Source organism: Podarcis liolepis (assembly GCF_965112155.1).
Source record: "Podarcis liolepis genome assembly, chromosome: 4".
NCBI classification, from domain to species: Eukaryota; Metazoa; Chordata; class Lepidosauria; order Squamata; family Lacertidae; genus Podarcis; species Podarcis liolepis.
This window is the reverse complement of record NC_139558.1, coordinates 42,215,428-42,231,721: the sequence shown is the minus strand read 5'-3', so window position 1 is coordinate 42,231,721 and position 16,294 is coordinate 42,215,428. Positions and strand designations below refer to the sequence as shown.

At 41.8% G+C, this 16,294-nt stretch overlaps 1 protein-coding gene across 5 annotated transcripts in view; it reads right to left on the bottom strand.

Annotated features, from left to right (window-relative positions):
• Window positions 1-16,294, bottom strand: part of PPEF1 (protein phosphatase with EF-hand domain 1) — a 36,167-nt gene that overhangs the window by 3,514 nt on the left and 16,359 nt on the right. For all 5 annotated transcript variants that reach the window (XR_014525797.1, XR_014525798.1, XM_083501915.1 and 2 more), the window contains 10 exons: window positions 13,971-14,017; window positions 11,392-11,558; window positions 10,500-10,536; window positions 9,524-9,673; window positions 8,247-8,576; window positions 6,252-6,437; window positions 4,572-4,714; window positions 4,008-4,114; window positions 932-1,095; window positions 654-738 (listed from right to left, as the gene is read on the bottom strand). Coding sequence is in view for 3 of the 5 variants with exons in the window: in XM_083501915.1 (XP_083358041.1) it covers window positions 654-738; window positions 932-1,095; window positions 4,008-4,114; window positions 4,572-4,714; window positions 6,252-6,437; window positions 8,247-8,576; window positions 9,524-9,673; window positions 10,500-10,536; window positions 11,392-11,558; window positions 13,971-14,017 (1,416 nt within the window). In the remaining 2 variants the exon portion in view is untranslated. The remainder of the gene's footprint in view (window positions 1-653; window positions 739-931; window positions 1,096-4,007; window positions 4,115-4,571; window positions 4,715-6,251; window positions 6,438-8,246; window positions 8,577-9,523; window positions 9,674-10,499; window positions 10,537-11,391; window positions 11,559-13,970; window positions 14,018-16,294) is intronic.

Sequence of the window (16,294 nt, the reverse complement as noted above, 5' to 3'; positions counted from 1 at the left end):
CCAAGATGGGGACATAAGAAGAAGCAAAACCATAGTCACTTATGGTCTGTAATACTGGAAGAACCACCCATTCCCTGGCTAAATGGTATCCCTGTCTTCTATCTAGAACATGGGTAGGCAACCTAAGGCCCGGGGGCTGGATGCGGCCCAATCGCCTTCTCAATCTGGCCCGCGGACAGTCTGGGAATCAGTGTGTTTTTACATGAGAAGAATGTGTCCTTTTATTTAAAATGCATCTCTGAGTTATTTGTGGGGCCTGCCTGGTGTTTTTACATGAGTAGAATGTGTGCTTTTATTTAAAATGCATCTCTGAGTTATTTGTGGGGTATAGGAATTCGTTCATTTCCCCCCTTCAAAATATAGTCCAGCCCCCCACAAGGTCTGAGGGACAGTGGACCGGCCCCCTGCTGAAAAAGGTTGCTGAACACTGATCTAGAGGGACAAATCAGTACATCGGTACACAATACCTAGCTAGGGTGGACAACAAATGTTTCTAGTTTTCAGTCGCCTTGTTCCCACACATATCCACTGCTTATGTTTTCTAATACTGATGAAAATCAAGCAGCTTCTACAAATATCCCTCAAATTTTCCCCCTCCCCCTATCTATGTTTACTTCCAATGCACCACTTTGGGAAACTGGATTTTAACATACCTGAATGATCTTTGTCAATCATATTAAAGATAATCTCCAAATCAGCTTTGTATCTACACAGGGTTTCTACCAAAAATGGCTGGACCTGAAAAATGTTTTATCAGAAATCAGAATACAGTGGTACCTCGGATTGCAGATGCTTCAGGTTACAGACTCCACTAACCCAGAAATAGTACCTCGGGTTAAGAATCTAAATAGAATTAAGTGCTATTACAAGATCTTATTGTAAAACATCTTAACAAGGCTGTGAAGGTCAGCTGTTTCCTAAACTATCTCACCTCTTTGATGGGTAGCTGGATTTCAAAATTGTCAAAAGATGAAAGGTATTCAACTCTACCATCCTGGTCCAGGTAAACCAGCCGTGAACGTAATGTTCTCCAGGGAAGATCGAGACATAAGACAGACTCCACTGCTGAAGCCCACTCACCAGGAGAAATCTTTCCTGTCAAAAATAAACAAACAAAGAGCATTTTATGGTCAAAAGGAAGCAGGTGCATTTCTTATTGAGTCACTACGCTGAGAATAGATTATATGATTGCAGGAGAAGTTCTAGAGTTCTGCACACTCAAATAACAATGTTAAAACTGTTAATTTAAAATAAATTGCAAAACTCAATGGCTTGGATCCTAACAAGGTAAGGTACAGAAGGCAATTTTTATGTCCTGGACCACAACACCACCTCCCTGAGAACCTTCTCTGGAGCCATATGGGTCTCACTGAACCACATGGAATGGGACATGGGTGGAGAGAAAAGGCTGCAAACTTTCCTGCCATGAACATCCTTAACCTACCATCTTTGAACCCCAGCCTAATTTTGGCTGTTCCCGCACATATCCCCATCTCATGTTGCTCAGGGGAGCCTCCATGACTGCCCAGAGAGACTTTCTTGGGATACTTTCCTTCTGTGAAGATCTGCAAGTTAACTTTTTTTAAAAGATGCAAGACAAGAAATGTCTTATCCATCTGAAATGCAAGATGAGGAACTGCAACAGAATTCATTCCATCTGATATGCCTAGATGAACATGATTTGAGATCAAAGCAATCACTTATTTTAAGGACATCAGATTGGAGCCTGCCAGGGGGACGGTTCATAATATTATCTAATTTTTTTACATCAGAGATGCATAAGATATTAACGAGAAACTTGCTCACTTCAAAATATCGCACTGTAAACTGAAAAATTTATTCTCTAATACAATTTTTTTCTTGCATATGTGTACTGCAAAACACATGGGGGGGAGCTCTGATGCCTTTAAGAATTGCCACCTCACTCAAGAGGGTAGCTTAATATCCAAATTTTTCTTGTGTACATGAAAGGGTTCCATTCATGTACACAAGCTGAACATCCTGCAGCTCCCAGGATTAGCAGAGTGGATTCTGGATCTGGCTATGATTGTCCATGTAATTAGACTAAATTGCATATAGAGGGCACCAATCCCTCAGCTGATGGACAGACTTTATTTCACTGATGCCATCTGTGCAATTTCCAGTACTTATCTAAAAGATACCGGTCCCAGAGATTTTTTCTTTTAAAGATGCTTATCTGGAAACTCCAATCACAATTACAAAACCTCTATTAGCAGAGACTACTTCTCTTATTTTCTGGCAGCAGATGTTAAAAGTTGGCTACCTGCTAAGAAAAAGTGTGTAGCCAATCAAAAAAAGTGTGTAGCCTTCAAATATATGTCCAAATGTTTCCCACCGACCTTTTTGAACTCCAGTGTGCATCGTTTCCCACTTATTAAACCCCATTTGCTATTTTCTTGCCTGATTAAAAACCTTTAGGAGTTGCTTGGGTTTTCATCATCAGGGCTAGCCCTGACACAACCTTCTTCAGATAGCATTACAGGGCGAGGGGGAATAGATGAAGGCAGAAACTGGTGTAAATGAATAGTGTTGGCTTTCAGTGCAGGGGTGGTGGTGTTGAGCATTGTTGGGCTGTACTTCAGGTGGCAGAATGTCTTGGGCAGCATTGTCCATTGTCATACATCCTTTGATGTAACCCACCATTCTCAGCTACCTAATTGTCAGTATTGCTGAAATGCAAATCTTTGGAGGGGCCACTAGGGGCGCATCAGAAGATGGCTGACAATAACATCTCTCCGACCCACATGAGGTAATTAGGAGGCTGTGATGGGAGTAAATAGCCTCCCTACCCCCCCCAAGGTTGTGGGGGGCTGCCCTTGCCTGCTGTGCCCTATACCACCCCCGAATTTGTGGGGATGGGGGCAAGATCCTGTGGATCTTGGCGCTCCTGGACGCTGTCTCTGGTCCGCGCCCCTAGCTGCAGTAACTTCAAAAGAAACAATTAGGAGGAAGCGAATGCACATATTTCAAGGAAGGAGGGGGAGTAAAGACTGCTAACTGAAGAGATCTCTGAGAAACAAGACGGGTCGGAGGAACAGGAATAAATCATGAGAAGATAACCAAGGCTCGGTATGGCAAAGGGACTGGATGAGGGAGGGGGGAAAACTTTCCTTTCTTTCCTCTATGTGATTAACCAAGAACCCCCCCCCCCCAAGTCAGAAATGCCGTTTTAATGACTTAAGCTGTGGATTTATGACTGTGTGGAGATAATTTCCTAACCAAAGCATGTTTCAAGAAGATCATGGAAAGTATAAGAGCTTTGGAATGACGCAGTTAAAAATACCGTTGCCATGTTGGCAAGTTCTGTTGGAAGACTTAAGTCTGGGAGGAGGAATAGAGCTGTTTTTATATTGTGGGTAAGACTCCTCAGAGGGACTTAAGAGCGACAGATTTGTAAGATTACTGATGGAAAGAGCGATGTTATTTATGAAAGCGATGATATATGGAAACCATCTTGATATGAGGATTGGACGAACGGAAAAATTCACACAGGATTATAATTGGTGTTTATCTGCTTAAGGAGATTATCAGAAGAGATCATAAAGAAAAAAATAAAAATATATACGAATAAGATGAGATGTGGAAACAGCAAGATAAGACTGGATAGAATTATGAACATTATTTGGACTGATTTGGATATTAACGCAGTAGCAAGAAGATGATCAGAATCCCCCTTCGGAACTTGAAATATGGGTCCCCTCAACAAAAATTTAAAATTTGGCTTTGTAATTCGGAATTTATGTGATGTGATTTTATTTGATTTGATTGGTCGGTTAATAAAAGTTATTTAAAAAAAAGAAAGAAATGCAAATCTGGGGGGGGGGGGCTGCCGCTTATGTCCTTCTCTTACAAACTCTATGCATCTGCTTCCAACCTCTGCTTTCTGTTGATTTGCCTTTTATTTCCCACTGATCCATAATAAATACAGTCATTTACATTACATTGAAATGGAGCAACTGCGAAGTGCTGCTTTCAAATTGTGTTACCTGTATAATTTGGATCGTACTGTCTAAAAGCAGCAATCAGTTCCGATTTGTGTGTGTAAAGTTTCTCTCGCAAGCACCTCAAAGCAGACAGCTCAATTGCAGTCACCCTACAAGGGAAGAAAGTGATTAGAATGGACAGTTAAAGAATCAAAAAAATCTCTCCTGAGCTGTTTAACAGCAACTTAGCATTTACTAACTTCCTCTGTCAACTTTCTTTACTTTGGAAGAGTAGCTCCCAAACCATGAACTACTTTAAAACTGCTGAGGGTCTTGGCAGACCATTTAATGATTTTTCTGCCCATTGTATAAATTGCAATTCCATAGAATTCAGACTGTAATGCAACATAAAAATAAAAGAAGCACTAACAATACAGTTAAAAATAAATTTGACTATTTAATATGATGGATGTGCTCCCTCCCATCTTCAACCACAAATCCACACCAGCTGCCATGAATGAAGCTCAGTGACCACTGGTGGTGGGCCAGAGCATTGGGGACAGTTTTGCATTTTCAGTTCTGTTCATAAATCATTAAAAACTAATATGTGTGTTCTCCTTATCCTACCTCTGATGAAGAGTCTCTTTGCGTGTAGATTTGCTGACTTGATACTGAACAAAACGAGGGATCAGATCTGGGTTTAGTTTGATGTAAGCACCGCGATTACTTCCCTCTGCATAGTAGTTTGAAGCAGAAAAAATAGTGATAACCTGGTTTTTTAAAAGGAAACAAAAATGCAATTTAAGTAACGAGGATTTCAAGCTTGATCTGGCAAGATTTTAAACAAGTTGTAGACTGAACGAAGCAATATGTGTTAAGTATGACAAAGGCTAATATTGTGAATGAAAGCACCCTTTCCATGGCTGATACTAGGAAACTGAAATGTTCTTTGTATTCGAGATTACATCCAGGGTCATGAGTCTCTTTGTGCAACAGCCTTTAACAAAACAAAACAAAACCTTAATTCAAGTACTGGGCACATTGTCTTTCTCTGGGACACTGAAGAAAACAGTCCAGCAGAAACTCCATGTGATAAACATGCACAGCTCATCTACTGAGTTCAAGGGCAAGTTCCACACCTACATTTGTCCTCAACAATTTTATTTATTTATTTATTTGTTTGTTTGTTGTTGTTTAGTCGTATCTGATTCTTCGTGACCCCATGGACCAGAGCATGCCAGGCGCTCCTGTCTTCCACTGCCTCCCACAGTTTGGTCAAACTCATGTTAATAGCTTCAAGGACACTGTCCAACCATCTTGTCCTCTGTCACCCCCTTCTCCTTGTGCCCTCAATCTTTCCCAACATCAGGGTCTTTTCCAGGGAGTCTTCTCTTCTCATGAGGTGGCCAAAGTATTGGAGCCTCAGCTTCAGGATCTGTCCTTCCAGTGAGCTCTCAGGGCTGATTTCCTTAAGAATGGATAAGTTTGATCTTCTTGCAGTCCATGGGACTCTCAAGAGTCTCCTCCAGCACCATAATTCAAAAGCATCAATTCTTCAGCGATCAGCCTTCTTTATGTTCCAAGTACTTACTTACTTACTTACTTACTTACTTACTTTATTTATTTATACAGATATTCATATACCACTATATCATAAAAAATATCAAAGAGGTTGACAGTAAGATCTATATATAATAAAAATTCAAATTAGATTATTATCAGCTATTTTGGAAAGATGCATACTGTATTGCCTTCATAAGCCTAGTGGGATAGGAAAGTTCTCAGCTTGCATTTAAAAGCCGGAAACACCTTCTGAATGTCTACTGGCCGAGTAGTGCACAAGGCTGGGCCAATGACACTGAAGGGTCTATTATTTTGTGTTGATGCCAAATGAGCCTCACCAACTCAGGGGACAACCAATGACACTCCTGTAGATGATCTCCCAAGGCATTTAATGAAGTATGGATTGGTGCCCATGATTGAGCCATGAAATGGCTCAGTGGAAAATAAGGAGGGAGAGGTGAAGACAAAAATTAGGAGTGGCTGGCAACTCTCAGCACCCTTAAACTACAGTTCCCAGGATTATTTAGGGCGAAGTCAAAGTGGTATAATACTGCCTTCAATGTATACTGCAGATGGGGCCTAGTAGATGACAAAGACTCTGTGCTGATCACAAGTACCACACAGATATGGTTAGTGACTTGTATCTGGCAGACAGAAGCTCCTGCCTTACTCAGAAAAGCCGAGAGACTTACAATAAATGAAGCTGTGAAGACTCTGAAATTTAATCTGTAAATTTCTGGTTACCTTTCCATTATGACTGATCTCATACCCATCCTGCTTGCATTCGTGAGACCGGATGAGCATTTTCAAATTATAACGTCTTAGCAACCTGGCAGTAACATCTGGTCCGAAGTAACAACCTCCTCCTCGAAATTTGTTTGGTGTGCATCCATTCTGATGTTTCGGGTCACTCCAGAGAATATCCACCACCTTTCAATAGCAATTAAACAAAATGCTAGTGACCATCCATCGCTGGAGTAACGTAAATAATAAAAAGCAGAGTTTGGTGGATATCTACAAGGTCATCCCATCACAGTATGTAATGGGACTCCCTCCCCGTCCTCTCCCTATACTCTCCCTAAATCTACTCCAGAGGCTTGGGGGAACCCCTAAGACTGGAAAGTCGCACTGCCCTATTGGAAACCCTTGCTGTGACAGCACTGTGTTGAATAAAACCCTTAGAAAGAAATATGAATCATCGGGATGTGAGGATCCTAACTGGGTTTAGTTCAAAACAATATAGTTTTATTGTACTAGTGGTGGTAAAACCTTATGACACTGAATAGGTAAGTTGGTATGGTGGCACAGAATGTTGGATCACATAAGGAATGTTTGCAGTTCAGTCTCTCTGAGGGAAAGGAAAAGATATCTGTTTGGCTGCAGTTAAACCTCACAAAGTCTTTGGATTTGGGGGAGGTTGCCTGAGGGGGGCATCAAGACAAACCTGTTTGCTGAGCATATGTCCTAATTTGTTCATAGGAAGATTAGACCAGTGTTTCCCAACCGGTGTTCCGCGGCACACGAGTGTGCCGTGAGACATCGGCTGGTGTGCCGCGAGATGCCTGGAGGGAGGCGGGCGAGTCGGGCGGCGAGAGGCGGGGCGGCGGCGGCGAGGAGAGGCCGCGCCTCCTGCTGCTGCCTGGCGCTCCTCCTCGCAGCCGGCAGCGCTGCCTGGGCGCCTCCGCGCGACTCTGCCTCGCTGGGTTTGGTCTCCCAGCAGAGACGGGTCACACGCGCCCCTCCCTCCCTCCCTCAGCCTGCGCGGAGGGAGAGCCAGAGAGAGGCATCGCTCCTGCGCTCCGAGGCGGATTGAGCGCAGCTGAGAGGAGCTGCCGAGGGAAAAAACTTTCACTTTTGTGCGTCCCTCCCGGCGTGACGCTGCGCGCTGACGTCACGGGGCGGGGCTTTAATGGTGGTGTGCCGCGAGATTTTTTTTCAGTAAACAGGTGTGCCGTTGCCCAAAAACGTTTGGGAAACACTGGATTAGACAACACTGGAAATTTAATAAACATTCGTTCTAGTTTGTATGTGGGGAGATTAGATGACCTTATATCAAAACAAGGGCCTTTCCCACTACAGTATTTTCCTTATTGCAAAAATTCTGATCTCTTGGGGAAGGCAGTTTGTTGTGCAGCCTGAATTTGCCAACATGTGACTGGATCTCAACAGTGATGGTCAGGAAGTGCCTTGGTATCTGAGAAGGGATTCTAGGTGGCAAGGAAACTAAAGTGCAAGGAGCCCTGAGGCAAGGGAGCTAAAGGAAGTATTCAAATAGGCATTGTATTGCAAAAAGGCAAAGGTAGATGAAAGAGGATTGAGGGTGAGGGCAGGGGGAATACTAAACTCAGACTGTGTTTTATATAAGGGGTGTTCAAATAATCAACACTCACATGATGAGAGAGGGGGAGCACACCTATAGAGTATACCATTGGAGAACCCATTCTGTGAAGGAACTCGGACCCTTATACCCTTTTGATTCAGCCCAACATCATCCTCAAAGCATGAATGGGTGTTCATTTAAGCGCTCACATACTGACTTGACAAACCAGCCATTTTGTTTTGTCTGCAAGCTTCTAGCAACTATAATTTGATATTAAAGTAATTAGCATGCCCATTACATTATCTCAAAAGCTTGTTTCTGAGTTGGTTTGTTTTTAAAATTATTTCTCAAATGTTAACATTTTAATAGCCAATATTTGTGGAGGAGGGGAAAGACTCTTATATACAGCTTTGGCATACTTGCTTCCACTCCTTTGTTGTTAATTCTGAGGATGTGTGCGGTGTGGTAACACTGCCAGGCTTAAGATATTGCACCTCTGGAAGAAGACTAGAACTGCCTCTGCCAGGGAGGTTGCCAAGATGCTCTTTGCCATCAGACACATCCCTACTGTATCGCCTTCTCTTGCTAGGTGCTGATGTGGACCTCGTGGCCTCTTTGAGAGAGATGTCCTGCCCGGAAAGGGACTTCGTGGCCTCCGTCCGGTGGGAACAGGTTTCTACAAGGCTAGCTCCACGTGGCTTACAGACTGTCTCTGCATTTGACTTCACTGGCCTCAGCACAGACTTCAGCTAAAAAGACAAAATGAATGATCACCATTTATTGGTCTAGATCAGCACAGGGATATTGCTGAATTCTGACCATGAAAGTGAAAATATAGTAGTTGATCTACCAGGTATAGGTGAGAAGCAATTCATAAACAAGTGTTGACCACAATGGAGATCTGCACAAAAGTAAATTACCTTAGCTCTGAAAGTGTGTTATCTTTAATGAACTTTGGCCAATGGTCAAGGAGTGGAGCAGCTCACCCGGTGAGGCAGCAATAGTCTCCTGGCAGGGGCACCACTCCCAGTTACTGGAAGGAGGGAAGCAGCAGTGAGACCAGGGTTGCAGGGGCAACGATATGAGCACTGGATTTTCTCTGCTGATGCAGCCCAGACCTTCTCTTCACCTTGCCCCTTTTCCGCACCTCCCCAGTAAGTGATAGCAATCTCATTGCTGGGAGGCTATTGCTGCAGCACTGCTTCTCCCCCCAGGCAGTGCCAGTCCTTGGGGCTTCAGAGGTGAAGCACCACTGCCCTCCCAGCTTCCAAATACATTATGTTGCTGGTGTGTACTGGAAGGAGAGGGATAAGGCATGGAGAACTAGGTGCTGTGCAGTGCAGCATGATGGAGCCAAACCACAGCTCTTGCCATTATGTGCCTAGACTAAAAATCACGATTAACCCCTTAAAATATTGTTAAGGTGACTATTAGCCTTAAGGTATGGTCTAGAGAAAGTATGTACTAGGGCCACATAATGGAACAAACTAAGGCATTTTTTTAAAAAATCCATTGTGTGTTGCTAGTTTACTCCTTTAAATTTTCAAAATGCTAATGGCATGTTTACGTAAAAGAGTTAAGATACACAAGGTTAATTCTCATTGATTTCAATAGCATTTGTGTGTTGGTGAGATGGATTGGAGCCAAAAAGAGCAGAACTAAAGAAAAAGAGTGTCTAGCGTGTTTAACACCTTACCTTGTTTCTCTGAAATAAATTAAGGAAATTCAAATCAGTAGTGTCCGATATCCCTCCATGTAAAATAAGAACTTTGCTGTCAATTATAGTTGCAAGAGGAAGCCAGCTATAGACATCTTCCAGAAGATGTAAAATTGCTGTTCCGTAGCACTATGAAGTGAAAATAAAGGTCACAATCAGAAGGTCCCTGAAATAATAGCAAATTGATGTGCTTCGTGGGTGGTTTCTCAAAGCCATAAAATAATGAAGTGAAAACTATTTGTAAATCTATGTATGCTTGCCCCATCTCCGAGTCGCCTTGGCCCGCCCCCCAGGTACCCAAGCGGCTAGCTACACCGCTGAGCACATGGGGGAAAATAAAGGGGTTCTTGTGAGTAGGGATGAATGAATCTACCACTTTTGGTTTCTCTCTATTTCTGACTTTTCCATTCTTAAGCTCAATACTCCACATTTCCACATTCATTTTTTAAGTGCTCATGAAAATTCATCATTTTAGTGCAATTTTTTACACATTTGTATGCAATTTTGCATAATATACATATTTTACTTGATATACAAATTTCCCTGTTTTAAGGAACTTTTGCATGTTTTATTCACTAATATATGCATGCACATGCACACACACACACTTTACACTAGTATATGCATTTTTGTACACATTACTTGGCTGGACAACTGTATAGCAAAAGTCAAGAACATGTGAATTTTGAAGGATAGCTGAGTTTCAGTTCACATATCATTTCAGAAAATGTAAATTGGGTAAGTTCACCATTAAATGCAAACTGAATTCAGTTTACTCCCCATACTTACTCATGGGTAACGCTTAAAACATATCTGAGTTCAATATTCTTTACAGAACTAAGGTCCATAAAATTAGGTTAGGGCTTTGAAATGCAAGGAATGCAGTCTGTATCACTTAGCTAAAAGATGAGGTTGCTAACCTGATGCCACTACCAAAAGACAGACAAATATTTACCTGGTACTTCTTCATAACTTCTTTTGTGAAACCATATCTGAAACAAGTTAAAGGTCATTTCAATAGTGGATCGCACTCTCTATCTACCTATATGTAAGAGATAATTCTTTCTTCTCTATTATAGGTTTATAACAGAGGGGAGATCCATTACCAGAGTATAGCAAGACAACAGAAATCAGATTTGAATTGTAGGATATTTCTGTTGCATATTTCTGTATCTGCACCCCAGATACAGATTTCCCACTTATTTTATCAGTATGCATCAAGGAACTTTTCCATACTCTGGTACAGTTTTTGTCCAGTGCATGGTCTGAAACAGGGGTGAGCAGATTTCAGGCTTGTGGGATCTACTTTCAGCAGTATAAGACAGAGCCAGGGATGTGGTGGGCGGATTAATTTTGTTGTTGCCATAGTAAATTAACTTAGAGTCCTTGCTGAAATGCTACAGAGATCTACCATTATGTTCCAAACTCCTTCCTTCCCACCTCTTATCTAAAGCAAAAGAAATAAAAAATAAGGTTTTCTTTTCCAGTATTTCTGTATATTGAAATGCTGAACCATAAAATAACACAATGCTTCTGCCTTAACTTAAAGATAATGCTGCCACAACCTTCAGATGCCAAGACCATTTCTAAAGAGTAAACGGAGTCCAAATTCTAACCGAAATGCACAATAATTTGATTATTACTTTCCTTTATACTAAGCTACAGTAACATGTGTAGAGGGAGCTCATAGACAGTATCTACTGATCTGAAATCTGAGCAAAAATTACAAGTGCATCTCTCAGTTATCAGATCAACTGTTTCAACTGGAGGCTTTGGGAAGACAACATATGTAGATTAGGCGAATGAAAGATAATCTAGCTAGCTAGCTAGCTGAACAATGGCGATACCTAAGATTCATGATATGGTCCTCATGGTTTCCTCGGTTCAAGTGCAAGTGGTTAGGGTAGACAAGTAGAAAGGCAAACAGGATTATGAGTATTTCTATGGAATTTTTCCCTCTGTCCACAAAATCCCCATTAAAAATGTAGGGGTTTTCCTCTGAAGGAAGTCCATTCTGTAGAAGAAGAAAAACGACAACAACATGTGCAAGTACAACAGATATTAATTATCGCAAAACAAGAGTCGGCCGGTCAACAGGGCAATGCAGAGCTGTAGGTGGCCTCACCTCCTCACTGATGCCAACATCTCTTTTGTAGTACTGCCATATCACATTAGTAGCTGCACCTGTGCCCAGGTGAGCATCAGGTCCTTGGTGACAGACGGAGGACACCAGGGATGGTTTTACTTATGTTCACCTTGAGCTGCCATGTCCGCACAGTTCATAAAACTATTCATTTGATATTACTTTTATAGGAACCATTTAGGAATTCTTTATTATGCTTGTCCTAACCAATTGTGGAAAACAATGGTTAGATGTGCATCTACCCTATGACCAAGGAGTTCAAGGCAGTATACATTCTTCCTCCCCATATCCCCCAATTTTATCATCACAAGATCCATAGGAGGTAGGTTAAGCTAAGAGGGTGAATGGCTGGTACATGGTCGTCCACCCAGTGAGCTGTGCAACTGTGTGGGCATTTAAACCCTGGTCCAATACTCTAACCAAGCAGTGATGAACCTTTTTGGGTTATACCTCCAGGGCCTGTGGGCCCATGGGTGGTCTGACAAAAAGTGTATGTGGCCACCCCACACACTCCTGCACACACACACAGTCATCAACACACATACAGGGGAGCCTCCCTTCCTCAGCTGATCTGATTTTTCTCCCCCACTCATAAAGTGATCAATCTGATGTCTGGGGAGGGAAGGATTTTGTGTCCACATTTTTGGTGGGAGGGAGGATGTTCTGCTGCTGCCAAAATTAGTAGGAGAAGCCGGAAACATTTGCTCTCTCTCTCTCTCTCTCTCTCTCTCTCTCTCTCTCTCTCTGTGTGTGTGTGTGTACATCTCAGGCCCATGGGCTTGGACCTAGCGACTCTGCTTAAACCACTACACCACAATGGTTCTTTGGGCTCCTCTTCCAATCTCCCATAATGATCATAGACAAATCTGAGGCTGAAAGGAAGGGAATGTTGATGAAGCTGAGCCCTAGTCATGCAACGTATCTAACTCTGTTCCAATTGCTCTGTCCCCTGCCTAGACGTCATATATATCATAAGCCGCCCAGAAGTCCAAGGAGGAGCAGTAGAATGAAATTTTGTCGAATGAATCTTAGCAGGTTCTCAAAATGCCTGCAATCAACGTTTATGGAACCTGAAAAGCTTTTTTTTTTTTTTTTTTTTTTTTTTGCAGCGCCAGCTCTTAATACACCTTTACATTTGACATTGCATTTACATTTCAAATGTGAAAATCCAATTTAGTTCAAAATACAATATATTCTGCAGCATGCTTGCTTCCCCTTGCTTTCCTCGAACACTTCCCTGGCTTTTGCTAATGCCCTTTTCGAGGCTGGGGATGAAATGAAAATCCATAGCAGCAGCAGGCAACGAGAGTGAAGACAGCTTTCCAATGGTGAGTGGAATAGGGGGTTGCTGCTGCCACTGCCTCATTAGAGTGCCTTCTGGGTTTGCGCTTAATTAGCTCCCTTTGTCAATCTGCCTTTTAATTCCGCTCCAGGATGTCTATATGCATAGAATCAATTTAACACAGGCTAATTTAGCAACTGGCAATTTAAAATATTACGGGTTTGGGGTTCTTTTTTGAGGAACATGATGGGAAACGGCATCATTTAACAATGATTAGTGCAGTGAATGGAAGTGTCTCCAAACTGCCTACTTTAATTAAGCCAAGGTGTTATTCTTAAGAGAAGCCATTAAAAAGCATTAAAGGCATGTTATCTAGTTTAACTGGCTTCAGACAATGTTAAGGTCATCACTTACGGCCTTTAGCTGTTTCCCACCCACCCTTCCCCATCCCCTCCAAAGGCTTGTACATGGTGCAATTTGAGGAAGCAAAATGAAAGAAATACAAGCCACACTGTAATCTGAATCTGGGACTATAAACTCTAGTGGGCAGTCCATCAATACACCATGCTTAAAGGGCAGTAGCAATATGATACATATGTTATTATCAGAGAGTTAGGGGAAGTTGTCTTCCCTGAAAGCTCCCAATGGAGATCACGCTACACAGCATGGATAAGGTTAAGCTTCTGTCCCTCATGAACAGTTTGAACAACAGATCACTGGAGGCTTGGGGAGATTCCCACCCCTGCTTTGTTTATACTTCACAAAAATCGCAAGGAGTATCGTCGTTGAGGTTTGATACTCTCCAGTCTCCTGCAGATTGTGCCCTTCAATCAACATTCAGTCCTGATTAACTGAGTGTGGAGAACGGAAAGATGGCCATAGGCCAAAAATTGATACCACAAAGTGCTGGTGATCTCTCTCTATATTTACACACACAGTTGCTAACGGAATCCAGCAGCATTGAGGCACCGTGAGGAAACAGCAATGCCAAATTTACTTACTTTGTAGAAAATCAGCAAAAGGTCATCCAGCTTTCCATGAAGATCGCCTAGAAAGAACACAAATCGGGCAGGTAGAATATGCAAGACTGGAAGCAAACAGTGATTATTGTTTCCTCCCCCCCTAGGCAGGGTTCTAGAGCTCATGCATGTTTAGAAGTGTTGTAAAGCAATGGTATGAAGCACTAACTGCATGGTGGTCAACTCCTGAATCCAATTCCCCAGGGGAGCACTTTGCATGCCTACAGTAGACATTTTGTGAAAATATGCACTCATATGTATGAAACCATAATGTGAAACACAGCAGGTGCAACTGCTTAACTGCCCACCCACTGCCCCAAAGCATTGGGAAGCTGTGTTGGAAGCAACAGGGACGGTAGGAGGAAGCAGCCGAGGCTTAATGGTCCCTCTCAAACTGCTATTTCAAGAACAAGATTATAAAATCCTTTTCACTCTGAGGGCTACATTCCTTGATGGGCGACCTTTTGAGTGCCACATGGAATTGGTGGTCAAGGTCAGAGGCAAAAATGAGGAGAACAACAAATGTAATTTTTAAAATTTTTCTATAGTATACTAGTTAACACCCACACTTGAGTTGTTGGTGACGATGCAAGTGAATCCTAAACACTACGCTGCTCTTTTCTAGGCAAATATGACCAGGGTGAGAAAGCTCTCAAAAGGGAGGGGGGTCATATTGAAAATGGAAAGGAGTCTTAAAGGAATTTAAAATGGGAAGAAGCTATTTTAGGACTTTAAAACAGAAAGGGGGGGGACATTAGCTTCGTAATATGGAACATATTAAGCCCTTTAAGACCAAACCCAACAAATATTACTATGAAATAATAAATTGGATTTGGATTTAGTGGGGTTTAAATGACGCTCATTAAAGGAACTCTCACATATGCAACACATGAACCAGATGAATATTTAATGCCTGTTTCAATGTAGAAAGTTAAAAAGGATTTGACGGAACTGACATAGATCTCGTTTTGTGGCAATCAACATTTTGGCTCAAACTTCAGTAAAAAAATACACTTTCATCTGTCATTAAGGATGTTTTGAGTATGAAGACTATTATTTGCTTGAAGGACACATCAAAAAATCTCTCAGATGCTTTTTCAATTGTGCAAATGAGGACACCCATTGGAGGATGTATGTACATTGATTATCAAGGCCACACACACACGTGTGTGTGTAGAAGTCTAAGGATATTTTGTTCTTGCTTACTAAAGCTCATTCAATGGTATAAACCTGTAAATAAAAGATATCTTATCTATTACTGCATTGAATATTTTATTCAATCTTTTATTAAAATTTGGTTTCTCTCTGCACCTGCAGCAGTATAATTAATTTATTTTGTGTGCACGTCTTCTCTTGATTTGAAGAGAGAGACTAATTATTACTAGTAACCATTTAGTGCTGTCTTGCAAGTGAGTCTCCTCAAGCAAATCCAGGAAGTCCAATCCCATCCATTCATCCATGTATGGCAGTGTAATCAAGGCCAGATGACTGAGAGGCACTTAGATGTTGCCATCTTTAGCTGACTCTTCATGCAGGTGGCCAATTGGTGATCCATGGCCACAAAGCAATTTTATTTGGGCTCCAAATGGATCCCCAAAGCTCAGGACAAAACATTTTGCCTCCAGTTTCCCTATGTTGTTTTTCTTAAGAAAAGGAAGATTGCTTATAATACTTATATACCCAAATACTAGACAACCACATATGAATTTGTAGTTGTTTGCATATATTAGTGATACATACTTTACTTTTCTTTCTCTTTTTATGCACCTTTTCTTTTTCTTTTCTTTTGCTCAACTGAAATACTTTCAATCAAAAACTAAAATAAAAAAGATTGCTTTCTGAATTTCTGCATGAGAGAAAGAACATGCACTTTAATGTCCGGCCTCTCTCTCTCTCTAAATATACACCCCCTCAGAACAAAGACTGCATAATATTTCCCCACTGAGACATCCATATATGGGGGGGGGGGAGAGAGAGAGAGAGAGAGAGAGAGAGAGAGAGAGAGAATGCATCATTGCTTTGCTCATTTTCATCACAGTGTGGATATGTGTTTGTTTTTCTGTGTGTGTGTGTCCCCAGAAGAAGCATCAATGGACTGGGATTTTCTTCTATCATGATCATGTTCACGAACCGTTTGTTGAAGCACTTGCGGGAAGGCAAGAGGTGAAAGAAATTATTTACCACACAAAGTAGCATTTTACAGATGGAAAAGCAGCTCTTTTCTTAAAAGTTTGCCAGATTTAGTCACTGACTCACCCAGCAACATCTGACAGGGGGAAAAAGAGGGAGGAAGTGTTCGGCTTACT